We start from the raw sequence: 17633 nt of genomic DNA on the forward strand, positions 1-17633 counted from the left end.
TCCAGCATCGTCGTATCATTATAATCTTAGGTTGGCAGCCTCCCGTGGGCAGCATTCAGTAAGCTTCAGTAAGCTTACTCTCCCACACTGCACGATCTCATGCCTTTTTACTCACTCCTGCTATCTGCCTTCTCCCAGCCTCAGTGACTGATTTACTGTATACATCACTGGGAACCCATTAGTTCTCAAATTCTGTTGAGTCCACCCCCAAAATACATCTGGAGTATATGTGCTTTTTTCTTCTCTTATGTCACCACCCTTTTTTAGGCCTCATCTCTCTTGTGGATAACTAGTGTGGCCACCTGACCACAATTCTACTCATGGTCTGCTCCACAGAGCAACCATTGTGCTCTTTCTAAAATGTGAATTGACTGTAGTCAGTCTCAAGCCTGTGAGACCCTGAATGGTTTGCCTCTATATAATTCTTCCCTTTTCTTATTATACTTCTCCTTTTGGTTCCTAATGCCAACTTCTGGGGGTTGGGGATGTGATACAATCATAGAGTGCTTGCCTGATCTGTGTGAGGCTGTGGGTTTGATCCACAGCACCACAAAGCAACAACAACAACAATAAAAATAGCCAACTTCTTTCTTCACCAGTAAATGCCCAGAGCCTAATTCAGTGATTTTTGAAGACTGGTCCATCCATTTCTTGAATGAATGAAATTTATGATCACTGAGATTCTTAACTAAGAAAACTGATTCTTTAAAAAGTTTATGCCAATTTTGAGATTTTTAAGTTTTATTTATATGTTTAGTAGATACTTATAGAGTGCTAACCTGTCAGGACTGTTCTGACATGGTGCATGCAGTGGAGAACAGTTTCTGAAGCTTACATTTTAATTCATTGCTACCAAATGGTTCATCTAGTTAAGTAATTTTTTTTTTTTTTAATTTTAGAAGAAACACGAAGATGCCAAATCTCAAGAGCAGTTTCTTGGTTTAGATAAAGAGTTGAAGAGTCTGAAGAAAGCTGTGGCTGCCTCTGATAAACTAGCTACAGCCGAGCTCACCATTGCCAAAGACCAGTTGAAGTCCCTTCATGGCACTGTTATGAAAATTAACCAGGAGAGGGCAGAGGTTAGTTCACATAATCAGAACTAGCTTATACCACTGCTGCTACTGCTGCAAAAAACATAGCAACTTTTATAGACTTTGGTGTTTGTCAACATGTATGAGGACAAAAGTTTTGAAGTTTTGTCACATAATCTGTCTTAACCTTAAATCTTGTGTATTTGTATGAAAATGTTACCTCATAGGGCTGTTATGACTCCTGAGGTAATGTTTGTTACAGTACTTTATAGGATACAGATACTAATGACAGTAAGATCAAAGGACCAAAAAGATATATTGATGGGACCCCAAAGAGAGACCAATTGTGGAAGACTGTAGAACAGTGAAGAAAAAGCCCTTGTTCCTTCTAATGCAGCACTCTGACCACTTGACCAGAGTGGATCAGGCTGCCCAGATGGGAACAACATCAGAGAAAGTGGGGTTTGACACCACATGTTCATGGGATAGCCCAGGCAGGCAATGTGACAAATACAGAATCAGTCTGAGAGAAAGAATGAAGATGACAACCTGTGATGGCCTCCTCGTACTGTGTCCCAGTAGGAGTTGCAGGAAGTTGAGAGGTTCAGCAGAAAGGCAGCACGAGCCGCCAGGGACCTGACTCGAGCAGAAGCAGAGATCGAGCTCCTGCAGAATCTTCTCAGGGAGACAGAGGAGCAGGTCAGTGTTGGTCCCCAAGCCATTTTCTTCCTGGATCTTTCTCAGTTCCTAAAAGATGAAAGTACTTCAGGTGATATATCAAATCTGAAGTGCAATCATTAGTCTATCAGTACTCGAGTCTCTACTGTGTGCAGGGACGAAACACAGTGTAAATATAAGAGTCAGGTGATTTCCTCACTGGTAGGGACTAAATAAAAATTACAGAATTATGCTGGGCACGTGGCACATGCCTATAATTTCAGCGCCTTGGGAGGCTGAGACAGGAGAATCGCAAGTTCAAAGCCAGCTCAGCAAAAGCAACACGCTAAAAAACTCAGTGAGATCCTCTCTCTAAATAAAATACAAAATAGGGCTGGGATGTACTCAGTGGTCGAGTGCCCCTGAGTTCAATCCCCAGTACTCCCCCCCAGAATTACAGAATTATAATCAAGTTGCAGGGATACACACATCTGAGAAAGGATTCATTCATGATACTTTGTATGATGAATTTTTTTAATAGTTTCGAACTGAAATGGAAAAAACAGATGTAGGTACTGGAGGAGCAAACTCAAAAGTGCTAGAAATCGAGAAGCTAAATGAGATGATGGAGAGGCAAAGGGCAGAGATCACAAGACTGCGGGATTTACTAGACCTCACTGGGGCTGGTAAGATATTATTGGGCTTTGATTTTTTATTTGTAGTCATAAAACTAAACTGTTTGTCAACATGTATGAGGACAAAAGTATTACAACGTATTTAACTGTTGTAAATAAATTCCATGCTTGATTTAGTTGCAAAAATTATTTAATAGGTTAAAGAATTTAAAAAACATTTTGTGTCAAGTGTGGGTATTGAGGGACTTGATTAGAGATAAGGTGTTTGTATTTGTAATTTTCAAAGAAATAATGCTTATGAGTCTGTTTATTTGTTTTCCCTGAATTACTTTGGAATCAGAAAGAGAGATTAATGTACCTATCCTCTTAGTGTCAACAAAAACTAATTAAAAGGACAACTGAAAGTTGCCTTAAGGAACTGATGAAATTCACTGGCTCTCATGGAATCTCTTTTGTACATTGAGAAAGAAAGGAAGTAGATGATTTAATGCCAACTTCATAGAATGGCTTTCCTTTACAGATAACAAAGGAGGCTTTGAAAATGTTTTAGAAGAAATTGCTGAACTGCGCCGTGAAGTTTCTTCCCAGAATGATCACATCAGCGGCCTGGCAGGTCCTTTCAGAAGACGAGGCTGTTGGTACTTTATGCCACCACCACCATCATCAAAAGTAGGGGTTCTGTGGCACTGGAAGTGTATTCTAAATTTTTTTTTTTAAATTATGACATTGTCCTCTTCCCCAAACTTGTGTACAGGTGCCAAGAACTTGTCTGTACTGAGCTTCTTCAGTGTTTTTAATATTTGAGATGAAAACGGGGCTTTCCAACAGAAGGTAGTAGTTGCCTTTCTCAGTCAAGTGGTATGTTGTGGGGTTTCCTGGTTGAGGATGCTAGAAAATGATACTATGACTTGAGTCAGAGAGCCTGCTGAAAACATGTATAGAATTGTGCAGAGGCCCAGACAGAAAAATAGGTATCTGGATTTCATTTCTTTTTAACAAACATTTAGTACTTACTGAAGTCTAGACCAAGTGTCTGGCAGAGTTTGAGTACGATGACACCTGCTTTGGGGGCATGCTAGTATAATTACAAAACAATTATATGCATGTTATAACAGACTGGGGGGGTTGTTTTGGGTACTGGGGAATTGAACAGGGGGTAGGGATACCACTGAGTTACCTACCCAGCCCTTTTTTTTTCTTTTGAGAGAGGGTCTCACTAAGTTGCTGAGGTTCTCACTAAGTTGCTGACATATCTTGACCTTGAACTTGGAATCCTCCTGCCTCAGCCTCCTAGTTGCTGGATTACAAGGATGTGCTACTATGACTATTGTGATAACAGATTTGTTACAGAGAGATGTTAAGAAGTCATCTCATGAGAAAGTTCAGGAAGGAAGACTTCACCTCAGTGTCGTAAAGTCAGCACTTAGCAAGCAGCATGGGCTTTTGGGGAGAGAGAAAACAGCTTGTGTAGAAGGGGAAAGCTGGCTTAGCCATGGCAAGTACCCTTGTAGGACTCTGGAGGTTTATGGGAACAATGAAAGAGGGAGATAGAAAAGTAGATTTGGGTCATGCTTCTTTTAAAGGGGCTTTAGAATCCCTTTCACTGAATTATTTAGGTCATGGGGAACTGAGGTTGTATGTTAACATGATCAGGGTAGGAAGAGTATTCTGGCTGACTTTGTTTTTTTTTTTTTTTTTTTTATTGGTTGTTCAAAACATTACAAAGCTCTTGACATATCATATTTCATACATTTGATTCAGGTGGGTTTTGAACTCCCAATTTTACCCCAAATACAGATTGCAGAATCACGTCGGTTACACATCTACACTTTTACATAATGCCCTATTAGTAACTGTTGTATTCTGCTACCTTTCCTATCCTCTACTATCTCCCCTCCCCTCCCCTCCCATCTTCTCTCTCTACCCCATCTACTGTAATTCATTTCTCTCCTTATTTATTTTCCCATTCCCCTCACAACCTCTTATATGTAATTTTGTATAACAATGAGGATCTCCCTCCATTACCATGCAATTTCCCTTTTCTCTCCCTTTCCCTCCCACCTCATGTATCTGTTTAATGTTAATCTTTTCTTCCTGCTCTTCCTCCCTGCTTTGTTCTTAGTTGCTCTCATTATATCAAAGAAGACATTTGGTATTTGTTTTTTAGGGATTGGCTAGCTTCACTAAGCATAATCTGCTCTAGTGCCATCCATTTCCCTGCAAATTCCATGATTTTGTCAGTTTTTAGTGCTGTATAATACTCCATTGTGTATAAATGCCACATTTTTTTTTATCCATTCATCTATTGAAGGGCATCTGGGTTGGTTCCACAGTCTAGCGATTGTGAATTGTGCTGCTATGAACATCAATGTAGCAGTATCCCTGTAGTACGCTCTTTTAAGGTCTTCAGGAAATAGTCCGAGAAGGGCAATAGCTGGGTCAAATGGTGGTTCCATTCCTAGCTTTCCCAGGAATCTCCATACTGCTTTCCAAATTGGCCGCACCAGTTTGCAGTCCCACCAGCAATGTACAAGAGTACCCTTTTCCCCACATCCTCTCCAGCACTTGTTGTTGTTTGACTTCATAATGGCTGCCAATCTTACTGGAGTGAGATGGTATCTTAGGGTGGTTCTGGCTGACTTTGGAGTATAAACTTAAGGCAAGGAGAACTTTTTGTGGGGCTGTTTGAACTCTTTCAAGTGAAGGACAAAAGAAACCAGAGCTATATCAGTGAAGCTGAAAAAGAAGAGATTAAGGAATGGTAAGGAGACCAAATAGTCAGATACCTGAATGTGGAAAGTAAGGAATGGACTATGTAAGATGTACTCAACCAAAGCAGGGGAGCTAGGTGACATCCTTCTGACTAGCAACAGTAAGGGGAGAAGCAGCCTTCAACTTGCTAGGATCTCAGAAACCTACTTAAGTTTAACCAGAACCTGAAGGGCAGAATCTGAGATCCTCCCTTCCAGAAACCTAAAGGAAGCCTACACGCTGGGCACAACCAGAAGCACTGTATGTTAGAACAAAACATTATGGCCTGGAGTATAGAACTTCAGGCTGGAAAGGGTGGAGAATAGCAGAGTCGAGCTTTAAAGACATGCCAGGCTCCCAGGGCGGCAGATGACTAGTGTCTTCAGATTCCACTGAAAGTTTGCTGCTGTCTGTTGCCGCAGTGCTAGACTATTAAGACAAGGCAAAAGAAGAGAAAGCACAGGAAAGATGAACACAGGTAGAAGAGAGACTGAAACACAGGGACCTGCCTGCTCACTTATCGAGAGCTTGTTTTCATTTCTCTTATGGGGAATTATGGCATAAAACTAACCCAAACAGATAGGTAATGTGCTTTTATCATTTCAACATTGTCAAGGACTTGTTATTTCTAGAAAATGGTACCAAAAGACAGGAGAAAGCTTTCATTAAATAATTTCTGAAGAGATTAAATAAACATCAGTTTGGTTGCTTTCACACACTTCAAGCCTTTCCCTTTCACAGACTAGTCTGCCGTGACCCCAGCCATTGCTTACACAGTCCTTCTCTCTGCATGGCTTCCCTAATACTGTCTTGTTGATCAAGTCCAGATGCAAGTAAATAAACTGAATCATGTGTATGGAACTGTGGTTTATGTGACCTTGTAATCACATCTCACTTCTGACTATGAAAAATAATAATTACTATAATGAAAAGAAACCAAGTGCTTTCTCAGCTTTGCTACATCTCAGCATTCCTGCAGACTTTGACATTTCTCAAAGTCAGCCTTTCCATTTGTAATACATGGTGTGCTGTCCTGTCATTTATTTTAGATTTCCAGCCATAGTTCCCAGGCTACCAAGGACTCTGGTGTGGGCCTCAAGTACATGGCCTCAACTCCTTTCAGAAAACCACGGTCTGGACAAGAGGGAAAGGACAGCAGTGGACCTCCACCTGCTTCAGGATACTGGGTCTATTCACCAATCAGGAGTGGGTTACATAAATCATTTTCAAATAGAGGTAAATCACATCACATAAGAGAAGTTGTACTTCTCTTGCCTGTTTAATATCTTTTTATTGTTTTCCTGAAATCCATAGACATTGTCCGAACTCTTTAGTTTACTCTGTGAGGCTTTCTGTGACCTGGTCTTGGCCAATGACTTCTCTTACCTCCCATACCATGCCTGACTGCTTAAGATACAGCACCAGTTTTCTCAAACCTCCAGAGTTTAAACACTCTACCACCAAGCCACATCCCCAGCCCCAAAGCTCCATATTTTAAACTTTCTATCTGGAATGTCTTCCTCCTTTCTTTCTTTCCCAAACCAATTCCTCCTCATTCTTCAGTAAGTCCCAGGTCCTAAAACAGCATTCCCTTTATGGAGCCTTCCTCCACCTGCTTCCTCCAGGCCAACCAAGTGGCTTCTTTGCCTGTGCTTCTGGAGTGTAGGGCCTTGATTCCTTGTATCATGGCAGTAAGGTAGCTCTACTAAAACAGAGTATTATAGGTGTGTCTTCCAAAGCACTCAGGGGAAGAATCAGACCTGGGTAAGTCCCAGCTCTTGCACTTAATAATTGTGATCATAGGCAAACTATTTATCTGCTCTGTGACTGTTAATCTTTAATATAGGAGTACTACCTTCTGAGGATATGTTCATTCAGCAACTATTTATTGAGCACATGCAATGTGTTAGGTTCTTTGTCAGTGATGAGCAAATTTAGCTCCTCCTTTTAGAGGCAACAATTAAGTAAGCCATCATATTGGAGAGTATTAGGTGTCATGAGAGTGGTAAATGCTGGGTGATGCCATTGCTGTCCTATCTCATGGCACATCTCTGTTAATCTTTAATGTAGCATCAAACAGGCATCCAAATGATTGCTGGATCAATGAATAAACTAATGAGTAAAGAAATAAACCAAGATAAGCTTAGGAAAAACTCAAGTATCTGCTGCTGAAAACACTTTAAATCTGTTTTGATCTCAGAATTGCTTTTGACCTTTCTCAGAGTGTTTTTTTGTTTTTGTTTGTTTTTTTTCTTCAGTGTCACAGATGGAACCTGTGGCCTTGCCCATGCTAGGCAAGCCCTCTACCACTGAGCTACATCACCAGACTCTTTTTTGAGAATTTTATTCTCGTATTTCCAGGATCTCTGTCAAAATCTACTGTTCTCTACTAAACCCTGGGGTAACATACTCTTCTGTTTATTTTTTGAAGATGGAGACAGTGAAGGAGATAGCCAGGAAGAGAGCGGAATGGATGAACAAGAGGAGCCCCCATTTGTGCCTCCTTCTGGATACTTGATGTATACTGTGCTTCCTGATGGTTCTCCTGTACCCCAGGGCATGGCCCTGTATGCACCACCTCCTCCCTTGCCCAACAACAGCCGACCTCTCACCCCTGGCACTGTTGTTTATGGCCCACCTCCCGCTGGAGCCCCCACTGTTTATGGACCACCACCCCCAGGCTTCTCCATTCCCCTCATCCCTATGGGTGTTCTACATTGCAACGTGCCAGAACATCATAACTTAGTAAGTGGAAAGATACCCAGCTCTACCCACACTGCTTCCATGCATGCCTGATAAGGATGTACATTTAATGAGTTGACTTTTTATGAATAGGTTGTATTCCAAAAGTGTGATTGTGAGGCTGATGTTTAGAACTGAGTAAGAGTTCTCTTATTAAAATGCTATTTTGGATAGGACTTAAGGTCCCAGGCCAGTCTAAAACTTGGTTAGCCATTTTATTATAGAAATGCCTTCAGTTCAAAACTGAACCATTTTCATGTATCTTCTATTAACAAGTGCTGTATTAATGTGTATTTGTAGATATAGTCACATAATAGGGCCTATACCTGTGCATGTACACATATATGTATACACACTCATATAAAGAGCATACAGCAGGTTTTGATGGGAATTATCTGTGGGTGTAGTATTTATTGATCATTATTAATTTTATAGTTATTTTGTACAGTTTTCCCACTTCATATTATAAGTATTTCCCTATGATTTTACTAGTATTTTTAGAAAGTATTTTAATAACTGTACATTTATTTGTAGGTCTTACAATTGACTGTGTGAGGAATCTAAGAACAGATAACTTCCTAACACTGAATTAATTTCTAACTTTTGGGTTCTAAAGCAATAAAACTTCATTCCAAGCTCCATTTCAAACTCAAAGCACCGGGAGACTGGTGGGTTTTTGTTTGTTTTTTTTTTTTCCTTCCATTTTCAGCAGATTGGAGGGAAAGTAAAGGACTAGGACACCTGGTACTATGTCACAGTACTATCTTAATGGTTCAGACTGGCTTCAGAGGGCCTTTGTGCATTAACATGGTTACACTGGTAGTCACTCAGATTCTCTTGTGATTTTTTTTTATTGTACATTGTATGTGTAGCCATTCTTTCTACTCAGCATTTATTAATAAGCTCTTACACCAGTTCTTTTATTCTCTGAAAGTACTTAACTACTTATGTAGTTTCCAAAGTATACCTTTATGGTTTCTTACATTTTCACATATTATTTTTTTAGCTCAGGTTTTCCCTTTTTCATTTTTTTTAAATCCAGGCAAAACATCTCTTCCTCTGGGCAACCTTTTCAGATGACACCCCTCCTGTGTGTCCAGAGGAAGGAGAAACCTCCATCTGTCTCTTCTAGATTCTGAATGTCAGAAGCAGACATTTGGAAGAGTCTTGGTGGATGTTTTGCAACCATAGTCACACTGATAGAAAAGTTAGATCAGTCCATCTGTTTCACCTATGGCATGTGAAAAAATGGGCTCACCTTAAATTTTCTTTTTATACAAAGTCAAAATCTGCCATCACTTTTCAGCCTATAGAGTCACTTTAACTACAGTTAATTTCAGCTTCTGGGGGAAAAAGGGAAAATACATTCTCTGGTGTTTCAGTACTGCATTTTTTTCCCCTGTATTTCAGGAGAATGAAGTTTCTAGATTAGAGGACATAATGCAGCATTTAAAATCAAAGCGACAGGAGGAACGGTGGATGAGAGCATCCAGGCAGCAGTCTGAGAAAGAAATGGAAAAACTGCAACATAACATTGATGGTCTTTTGCAAGAGAAGAAAGAATTAGAATGTGAAGTAGAAGAATTACATAGAACCATCCAGAATCATCAACAACGAAAGTAATTATTATTAGCCATTATATTTTCATAATTTTTTCATTATATTTTCATAATTCAGATGGATATGGTATTTTGGAAATGTTCTATTTCTGAACTGTCTAAAACAGTAATTACGAGTCACATGTTGGCTATTGTGCACTTGAAATGTGACTGCTGGAACCTAGAGGAACAGAACTAAATTTAATTTTAATTAATTAGTAGCCACATACTTTGGACAGTACAAATCTTGAGAACAGCACAGCCATTTCCCTTCCCCTTACTCCCCCCAGGCATCTAGTTGGCCTCTGAGTCCTGCTGATTACATACAAAAAGCTGTCAAACTGGCCCTTTGACCACTGCCGCTCTGGCCTTTCATCCTTCTCATCCTCAGCCACTGTAATAGATTCACACTGGCATTCCAGTGTCTTCTCTCTATATACTGGACACTGACTTTCTGTCCCATCATAGTGACAACACCTGCTACCATCTGAGCCCCGCCTCTCCTTTGTATCCCTCCCTCCCTCATACAGTGTTTGATCTCCACCCCTGGCTTTTCTGTGGCCTTCCAGACACCATGTTTTTCCTTGCTTCTTCCTTGATGTGAGCCATCCTCTGCTGAAATGCCTTCCCTTTCCTTGCCTGATTCTACTCTGTCTTTCAGACAAAGGTTAGGGATCTGTTTTACACAAAGACTTTTTCCTCCTAGGCACCCCCTAATTCTGGGTTAGCAACCTTGGGTATAGCACTGTCCACAAAATATTGTGAGGAACCCAGGAGTTCCTTGAGAACAATGGCTGGGCCTCCATCTCTGAAAGAGATTGGGGAGGCTCCATTTCCCTGTGCCTGGCATAATGAAAGTTGTAGCATCTGTTGCTTCAATCCAGTAATATAAAAACCCATCTTCAGTAATATTCTGTGAATTGTGGCATGTCTCAAGTTTTTGTCACTTAAGGCAGACTAGCCCAGGTCCCAGGATAGGCGAGAGGCCTGCGGAGGATTCAGAGTAAATGAGTTGTGGTCACTGCCATCTAGGAATAGACATATGACTGACTAAAAGCCTAGAAGTGGAAAGCAAAGGCTACACCAGGAAGATTGGGACTGAGTGTTGGAGGATTGGAGAGGGTTGTATCTATTAGTAGTATATATTTTGAGGTCTTTTGAAGGGGATGTTAGGGTATAGGATATCCACTACTTTTTCCAGTTATAAAGGTGTATTAAAATGATCATTAGGAAATTTGGGTAACACAAAATTGATGAAAAAAGTTAAATATCATCTGTATACATTTATTTAAGGAGAAAAATATGTTGTATTTATTTTCATATTTTTCTGTCATGCAGTCATGGATAGTCCCATTGTCAAATAGTGTTATCAGGTTAAGCTTGGGTTTTTTAATCTTGTACCAAACCTTTTAACTTTTCAGTATTAACATTGTTTAACAGAATGAAATAAATCACAAAATCTGGGCTTTGAGGACAGTTTTGAGGGAATGGATGATTATTCTGTTAGTAAATTTTTATACTTCAGTCTATTCAGAATATTTCAGTCATTCAGAAGCATGGATGTATCAGCACTGTCTTAGCCAGATACTAACAACATGGAAATATTTGCTGTTATTTTTAAAAGGAGAAACCATTCCATAATAAGTTCTGTGTATATACATTTATTGCCGGTAGTGTTCCATATTTAACAAAAAGGTGGACATTAATTTTGAATATAACCAAATGTAGCTGCTTCTCTTGTCCCTTCCCATATAAAATTAGAAAATCATTGTGCATCTTTTTCATAGGTTCTATTCATATTGTCTGCATTTAAAATCTTTTAATGTTTGTGAATGTAATTTTTTAGGGACTTCATTGATGGAAATGTTGAGAGTCTTATGACTGAACTAGAAATAGAAAAATCATTCAAACACCATGAAGATATTGTAGATGAAATTGAGTGCATAGAGAAGACCCTTCTGAAACGGCGCTCAGAACTCAGGGAAGCTGACCGACTCCTGGCAGAAGCTGAGAGTGAACTTGCCTGCACAAAAGAGAAGGTATGTCTTCTTGTGGTTTGTGGCGTGAACTCATTGTGAGTGGGGGGCAGCTTACTGTTATATGCCTGGATTGCAAAGAAAACAGGTGAAAAGAACACAGTTGTCCAAGCCAGATAGCCAGGTTCCAGATTGGAGTCTGCCAGAATTTGGGCAAGTCATTGAAGTCCTCAAGTTTTGCCTTTCTCATCTATAAATTCAGGCTAAGAATATGTAGGCTGTTCAGTATGAATGAAATGAAATAACATATTTAAGATTTTTGAAGTTAATTTAGTTCTCAGCATATTCCACTATTTTATCATGTGTGTATGTGTTTGTGTTTGGGCTCTGCTGTGTTTCTTTTCTTTTTAGTTTTCGATAGACCTTTATTTTATTTACCTATATGTGGTGCTGAGAATAGAACCCAGTGCCTCACACATGCTAGGCAAGTGCTCTACCACTGAGCCACAAACCCAGCCCTCTGCTGTGTTTCTTAAGTAGGCCATTTAATTTTTTAGAAAGCCATAGGGACCTCACAAGTCTTACTTTTTCTTTAAGATGGTAATGGGAATAATAATATAATTTTGGTCCAAGATAGTATTCTTCAAAGACAACAACACAGAGGAAATTTGGAGTGGGGTGAGGGTGGCTTCCTTTTACTGAGCCCCTTCTGTTGTCAGACATGGTCCATTGATAAATACCACTTCATTTAACCCTCCTGGCAACTCAGTTTACAGATATAGCCCAAAGAGGTTTATAACTGACCCAGAGTTACAAAGTTGTGCTACTGAAGAGCTTTTTTAGTTAAATGAGAATTTCAAGATGAAAAAAGTCCTTTACCCACATGGTACACCACAGGAACGACTATTTTTACATTATTATTTCAACTTGGATCTATTTAAATTAATAGAAATCTGTTGCCAGGAACTAAAATGGTTTCAGTTATTAAAGATATTTTGTGAGTGTTGGTTTTAATAAGAATGGAAAAAGTTATCTCTTTTTAGAAGAGTCCTTGTCACATATTAGATCACTGTGAGAGAAAATAAGTGTTAGTAGTACAGAAAAAATTATCACTGGTATTTGAAAGGAAAGTGATGACACTTGTATACGAACAGGTGGTAAGTGAACCAGGGCTGAGAAGCTCTTTCCCCTTTAGCCCCCCACAAAAATTCTTTACAATTCATTTTGTAAAGAATGTGCCAGAGATGTTAAAACCTGACATGGGAGGGACAAAAGGCTACTTAGAAATGTGGCCTTCTGCAGTATGTAGTGATTTTTGTCCAGTGCTTTGTTGATAACTGACAGAGAGCAGCTCTCTGGAATAGAGAGAGGGTGGTAAATACCTAGCCCTTAGAGGGCTTGCTGGCATTTTGGCAGGCACGTGGGATACTTAATAGACAAATTTAATGTACAGACTCCCGTGACTTCAGTACAACTGCAGAAATTCAGGTTTTTGATTGATGTTGAATCAGTGCTTAGACCTTTTGATGTTATTATTAGCTTGTTTTAGGCAGAAAAACAGAGCTGATTTAAAAAAAAAAAAAAAAGTGTTTTTTGCCAGATATTTTATAGGAAGATTTTCTTTTTTTGGGGTACCAGGGATAGAATCCATGGGCCCTTAACCTCAGTCACATCCCCAATGCTTTCTAATTTTGAGACAGGGTCTCACTAAGTTGCTGAGGCTTTGAACGTGGGATCCTCCTGCCTCCTGCCTCCTGAACCACTTGGATTATAGGCGTGTGCCACCATACCCAGCAGGAAGAGTTTTTAACTACTTCAAAGGAATTCAGTATTTGTATTCTTAACCATAATTAAATCATCACAAAATGAGTTTTCACTTGATTTGATAATATCTACAGTACAGCAGGAGTCTCAATGTACATAGAATCTTGGTAAAATCACTTCATTGGCATTTAATTGGCAATTAATCAAATGACCTAATAGTATTACATATTGTTTTGAAATAAAAAGATCATCTACAGTTCACCATCTTCAAATGACTATTTTTGCAGAGGCTTTTTGTCTTTGTTGACATAGATTTTGTTTTATATAGTTGCTCTCAGAGTACTTATGAGATTTTAAATTTGTTTCTCTTGGCCAACATAATATGGTTAACATTCTTGCATATTGCTACACAGAGCTACATAGTATTCTATTGTGTTTAATGTACTGTCACTTAATCTTGTATTTCAAGTTTTATATCATTTTAATACATTTTTACATAGTAGTTCTTTGCTTCACAGTTCTTTTCTGAGAAGTATAGAGTCAAAGCAAATGAACATCTTTATGCCTTTCTGTTTTGTTTTCCAAGAGTTGTACCCGTTTACACTGCCAGTCACTATAAGTCAGTATTGTAGGTGAGTTGCTTTTAATGGCAGTTTCTTTTCTAGACAAAAAATGCTGTTGAAAAGTTCACTGAGGCCAAGAGAAATTTATTGCAAATCGAATCAGATGCTGAGGAATTAGAAAGGAGAGCACAGGAAACTGCTGTTAACCTTGTGAAAGCCGATCAGCAGCTGAGGTAGGTGGAGTCCCTAAGCTTATATGAGGTGATGAGTGAAGTTTGGTTCTAAGAAGGTAATAATTGGTTTGTGATAAGTGGTGCATGTTAAGTCTTTGGGCCTGGGGGAATAACATGATGTGTTTTAGATTGCTCCAAGCTGATACTGAGGATTTGGAGCAGCACAAAATTAAGCAAGAAGAAATCTTGAAAGAAGTAAACAAAGTTGTAGTAGCAAAAGATGCAGACTTCCAGTGTTTAAACAAGAAGAAGGAAAAGCTAACAGAAGAGTAAGTCAGGCCTCTGTTGGGCTGCAGGGGTGTGTGCAGGGGACAAGCTCTGTGTCCCGATCTCTATCCATAGAGTCTGCTCAAGTACTGCTGGTGCTTTCTAGGCTTCAGAACCTTCAAAAAGACATTGAGGCAGCAGAACACAATGAGCGTCACCACCTGCAGGTCCTTAAAGAATCTGAGACCCTCCTTGAAGCCAAGAGAGCCGAGCTGGAAAAGCTCAAAAGCCAGGTATGGCAGTAGACACCTGGAACAGAAAATTCATACTGCTTTAAAACCTACTTATGTTGTTTTATGATTATGAAAGTAATACAGATTTTTTAAGACCTTTGAAATATTTTTTAGTTGTAGATGGATACAATACTTTTCTTTTATTTGTTTTTATGTGGTGCTGAGGATTGAACCCAGTGCCTCACACGTACTAGGTGAGTGCTCTACCACTGAGCCACAATCCCAGCCCCAGTAATACATGTTTGATTGTAGAAAACATTGGAAAATATGAAATAAAGTATAAAGAATAGGGGCTGGGGTTGTGGCTCAGTGGTAGAGTGCTTGCCTAGCATGTGTGAGGCACTAGGTTCGATTCTCAGCACCACATAAAAATAAATAAAGGTCCAATAACAACTAATAAAATATTTTTAAAAATAAATAAATAAATGAGGCTGTATGTCAGAAAAGTGTAGAGTCCAACATAAGTTTAAATCCCAACTCAGTACAGTGTATTATTGTGTCAGTTTTCTGTCACTATGACAAATACCCAATGCAATTAGCTTATAAATACAAAGGTTTGTGTGGTTCATAGTTTTAGAGGATTCAGCCCATGCTCACTTGGGCGCATTGCTTTAGGCCTGTGGCAACACATCATCGTGGGAGCGTTTGGCAGCATCTGGGGAGTGAACATAGGGAAGAGGAAGAGGTGGGATCCCTTTATTCCCTTCAAGGGCCCATCCCCATGACCCGAAGGTCTCCCACTTGGCCCACTTCCCAGTGACACATTCTGGGGACTAAACCTTTAACACTGGACCAATCACGTAAGAGCCCACCTATGGCCATTAGTGTGTAAAAGATATGAGTTTTAATACATGGCATACTTTTCTGTTAAGTATGTTTATGAACACTGGGGCATTTAAACCAAGCATGAAAGTGGTCATTTGATAAGGGCACATTATAAGTATTTTTCTCTTTTCTTCATTTCCATGTTTATGACTGCTTTTTCTGTAAACAAATATGTATTGCTCTTAAAATTATAAGTAATTTTTAAACTTAAAAAGGTGAATAAACTCTAAAAATTTCTGCCTAATTTACATTGCCAAGGTTGTTACCAAAATGGAATTAAGGTGTGTACACACATACACACACCTTATTTTATACATATATAAGAAAGTTATTTGAAAACCATAACCTGAGGGGTAATCACTATTATCATGTTTCTGTTCTTGTGATCCGAGTGATTTTAAATATGAGAGCTCAAGGTCTTCATTAGGTATTCCATGTTCACACCTCCAAGCTTGGCCCTCCTTGTTCTTGGGACTGGGGTTGAAGCTTTTGATTGCCCCCACATTCTTTAGCTGGCCTAAATAAATACTTAATCTCCAGGGTAGCACTGAAGGCTGTGTGGCCTTTGTCAGACTTTGCATTCTTCCCTTTTCAGGTGACAAGTCAGCAGCAGGAGATGGCTATCTTGGACAAGCAGTTAGGGCATAAAAAGGAGGAGCTGCAGCTACTCCAAGAAAGCATGGTCCAGGCAAAAGCTGATCTCCAAGAAGCCCTGAGTCTGGGAGAAACTGAAGTTGCTGAGAAGTGCAGTCACATCAGGGTATGATATTCAGTAGGTTTTCTTAAGAGTCCTAGACAATGCCATTGATTTATTTTGAGGTAGTTTCATTGGTTTTCTCTGAAGAAGATGTAAATTCCTGAAACCTTGCCTCCTCCCTAATGCTATTTGGTGTGTGTTGTGTGTCCAGGCTATGCTATGTCTGTGATGTGAAGTGCACCCATATTGTTGCCTGGATATGGCTAAGGTTCTCCTGTCTCTTGCCTTTCTCATTTCATTTCTTCTCTAGGAATAGCCTTTCTGCCCTGTTACTAGCCAGATCCCACCTGATTCTCATGGCCCGGCTACCTGCTGCCTTCTCAGAAGATACCCTTGACTTTTTGCTCTGGAAGGAGTTTCTTCCTCTCCTGAGTATGGCAACGTTCTTTGTGTTTCCTCGAGCACCTTGACTTTCTAAGAGTGTGCTTGTTTCCGGCCTTACCTCTGCACTAGGGCTGCTGAGCTCCTTGAGGTCAAGGACTATGTTGAAATCAGCCTTTTTTCCTCTACAACGTGTTGCCTTGCATATGGTCAGTGCTGTGTATATATGTAAAGATGTTACTTTCTTCCATTATTCAGAAATATATTAGTGAAAAATATCGTGCTGTTCTTGACATCAAAGGCAAAAATGAGCTTGTTTCTAAGTTAGAAATTCTGTGAAATGAGACAAGAACATAATTGATTTTAGAGAAATTTCAGTTCATATTTTCATAGGGGAGGGTAACTTTTTGTTTTAAACACAGGAAGTAAAATTGCTTCTGGAAGAACTGAGTGTTCAGAAAGGAGAACTGAATGTCCACATTAGTGAAAAAAAAACTCAACTTGCACTTATAAAGCAGGAAATTGAAAAAGAGGAAGAAAATCTTCAGGTAGTTTTAAGGCAAATGACTAAATACAAAACCGGTAAGTTTAAAGAACATATAAAGTTTGGTGTTGGAAATGTCTGTGTTATAGGTTATAGAAAAATACAAATGACCAAATAAGCCTCAATTAAAACTTAACCTTACTACTAATAAGCAAGTAAAGGCAGATTATAAAAGGAATATATTATATTCTGGCATTCAATTTAATATGGTTTATGTAAAAGTGAAATAATTATATTCATGGTTGACCAGCATATACTGACAGAAGGGCAAGTATATGCCTGTGATCCTTTGAAGTGTACACTGGAATACTCTTTCAAGGTTCAAGACTCTTAAAAAAGTCACATCTGTTGGGCCAGCAAGCCCATTTTTATTCATACACAAATGGCATCTTTTTACATGCTTCACAGTAATGTTTATAATGACAAAAATTTAGAAACAAATAACCAATTTAAAATGATATTTTTGATATTTAATGACATTCAAAAGTGCTCAAGAGAATAGTGAAAAATAAATAAAAACTGAATATGGAGTATAGTCCAGTTTATTTTAGAATGTGTGTGTGTGTGTGTATGTGTGTGTGTTTTCCTGGAAGGAAATACTACAAAATGCTATTGTAATGATTATCATCTTTGTATGTTGGGATAATGATATATTTTCAGTTTTTTCTTTTAATACTTTTTTGTATTTTTTCAAATTTTCTCCATGAGCAAATATTGTTATAATCAGAAAAAAGTT

At 39.0% G+C, this 17633-nt stretch overlaps 1 protein-coding gene across 8 annotated transcripts in view; it reads left to right on the top strand.

Annotated features, from left to right (window-relative positions):
* The window catches only part of Cntrl (centriolin), a 91936-nt gene that overhangs the window by 59839 nt on the left and 14464 nt on the right, over positions 1 to 17633 (top strand). For 7 of the 8 annotated variants that reach the window (XM_046451731.2, XM_046451733.2, XM_058581670.1 and 4 more), the window contains 13 exons: positions 900 to 1079; positions 1614 to 1730; positions 2230 to 2374; positions 2844 to 2992; positions 6124 to 6310; positions 7506 to 7819; positions 9227 to 9435; positions 11261 to 11453; positions 13820 to 13950; positions 14079 to 14219; positions 14324 to 14450; positions 15871 to 16035; positions 16776 to 16935. In XM_046451731.2, coding sequence (XP_046307687.1) covers positions 900 to 1079; positions 1614 to 1730; positions 2230 to 2374; positions 2844 to 2992; positions 6124 to 6310; positions 7506 to 7819; positions 9227 to 9435; positions 11261 to 11453; positions 13820 to 13950; positions 14079 to 14219; positions 14324 to 14450; positions 15871 to 16035; positions 16776 to 16935 — 2218 coding nt within the window. Of the gene's footprint in view, positions 1 to 899; positions 1080 to 1613; positions 1731 to 2229; positions 2375 to 2843; positions 2993 to 6123; positions 6311 to 7505; positions 7820 to 9226; positions 9436 to 11260; positions 11454 to 13807; positions 13951 to 14078; positions 14220 to 14323; positions 14451 to 15870; positions 16036 to 16775; positions 16936 to 17633 lie in introns of those variants that run through there. The other variant, XM_058581674.1, reaches the window with a different exon arrangement.

The sequence above is a fragment of the Marmota monax genome, unplaced genomic scaffold (genome assembly GCF_021218885.2).
Source record: "Marmota monax isolate L192 unplaced genomic scaffold, Marmota_monax_Labrador192_F-V1.1 WCK01_AAM20220418_F8-fsc00020, whole genome shotgun sequence".
NCBI classification, from domain to species: domain Eukaryota; kingdom Metazoa; phylum Chordata; class Mammalia; order Rodentia; family Sciuridae; genus Marmota; species Marmota monax.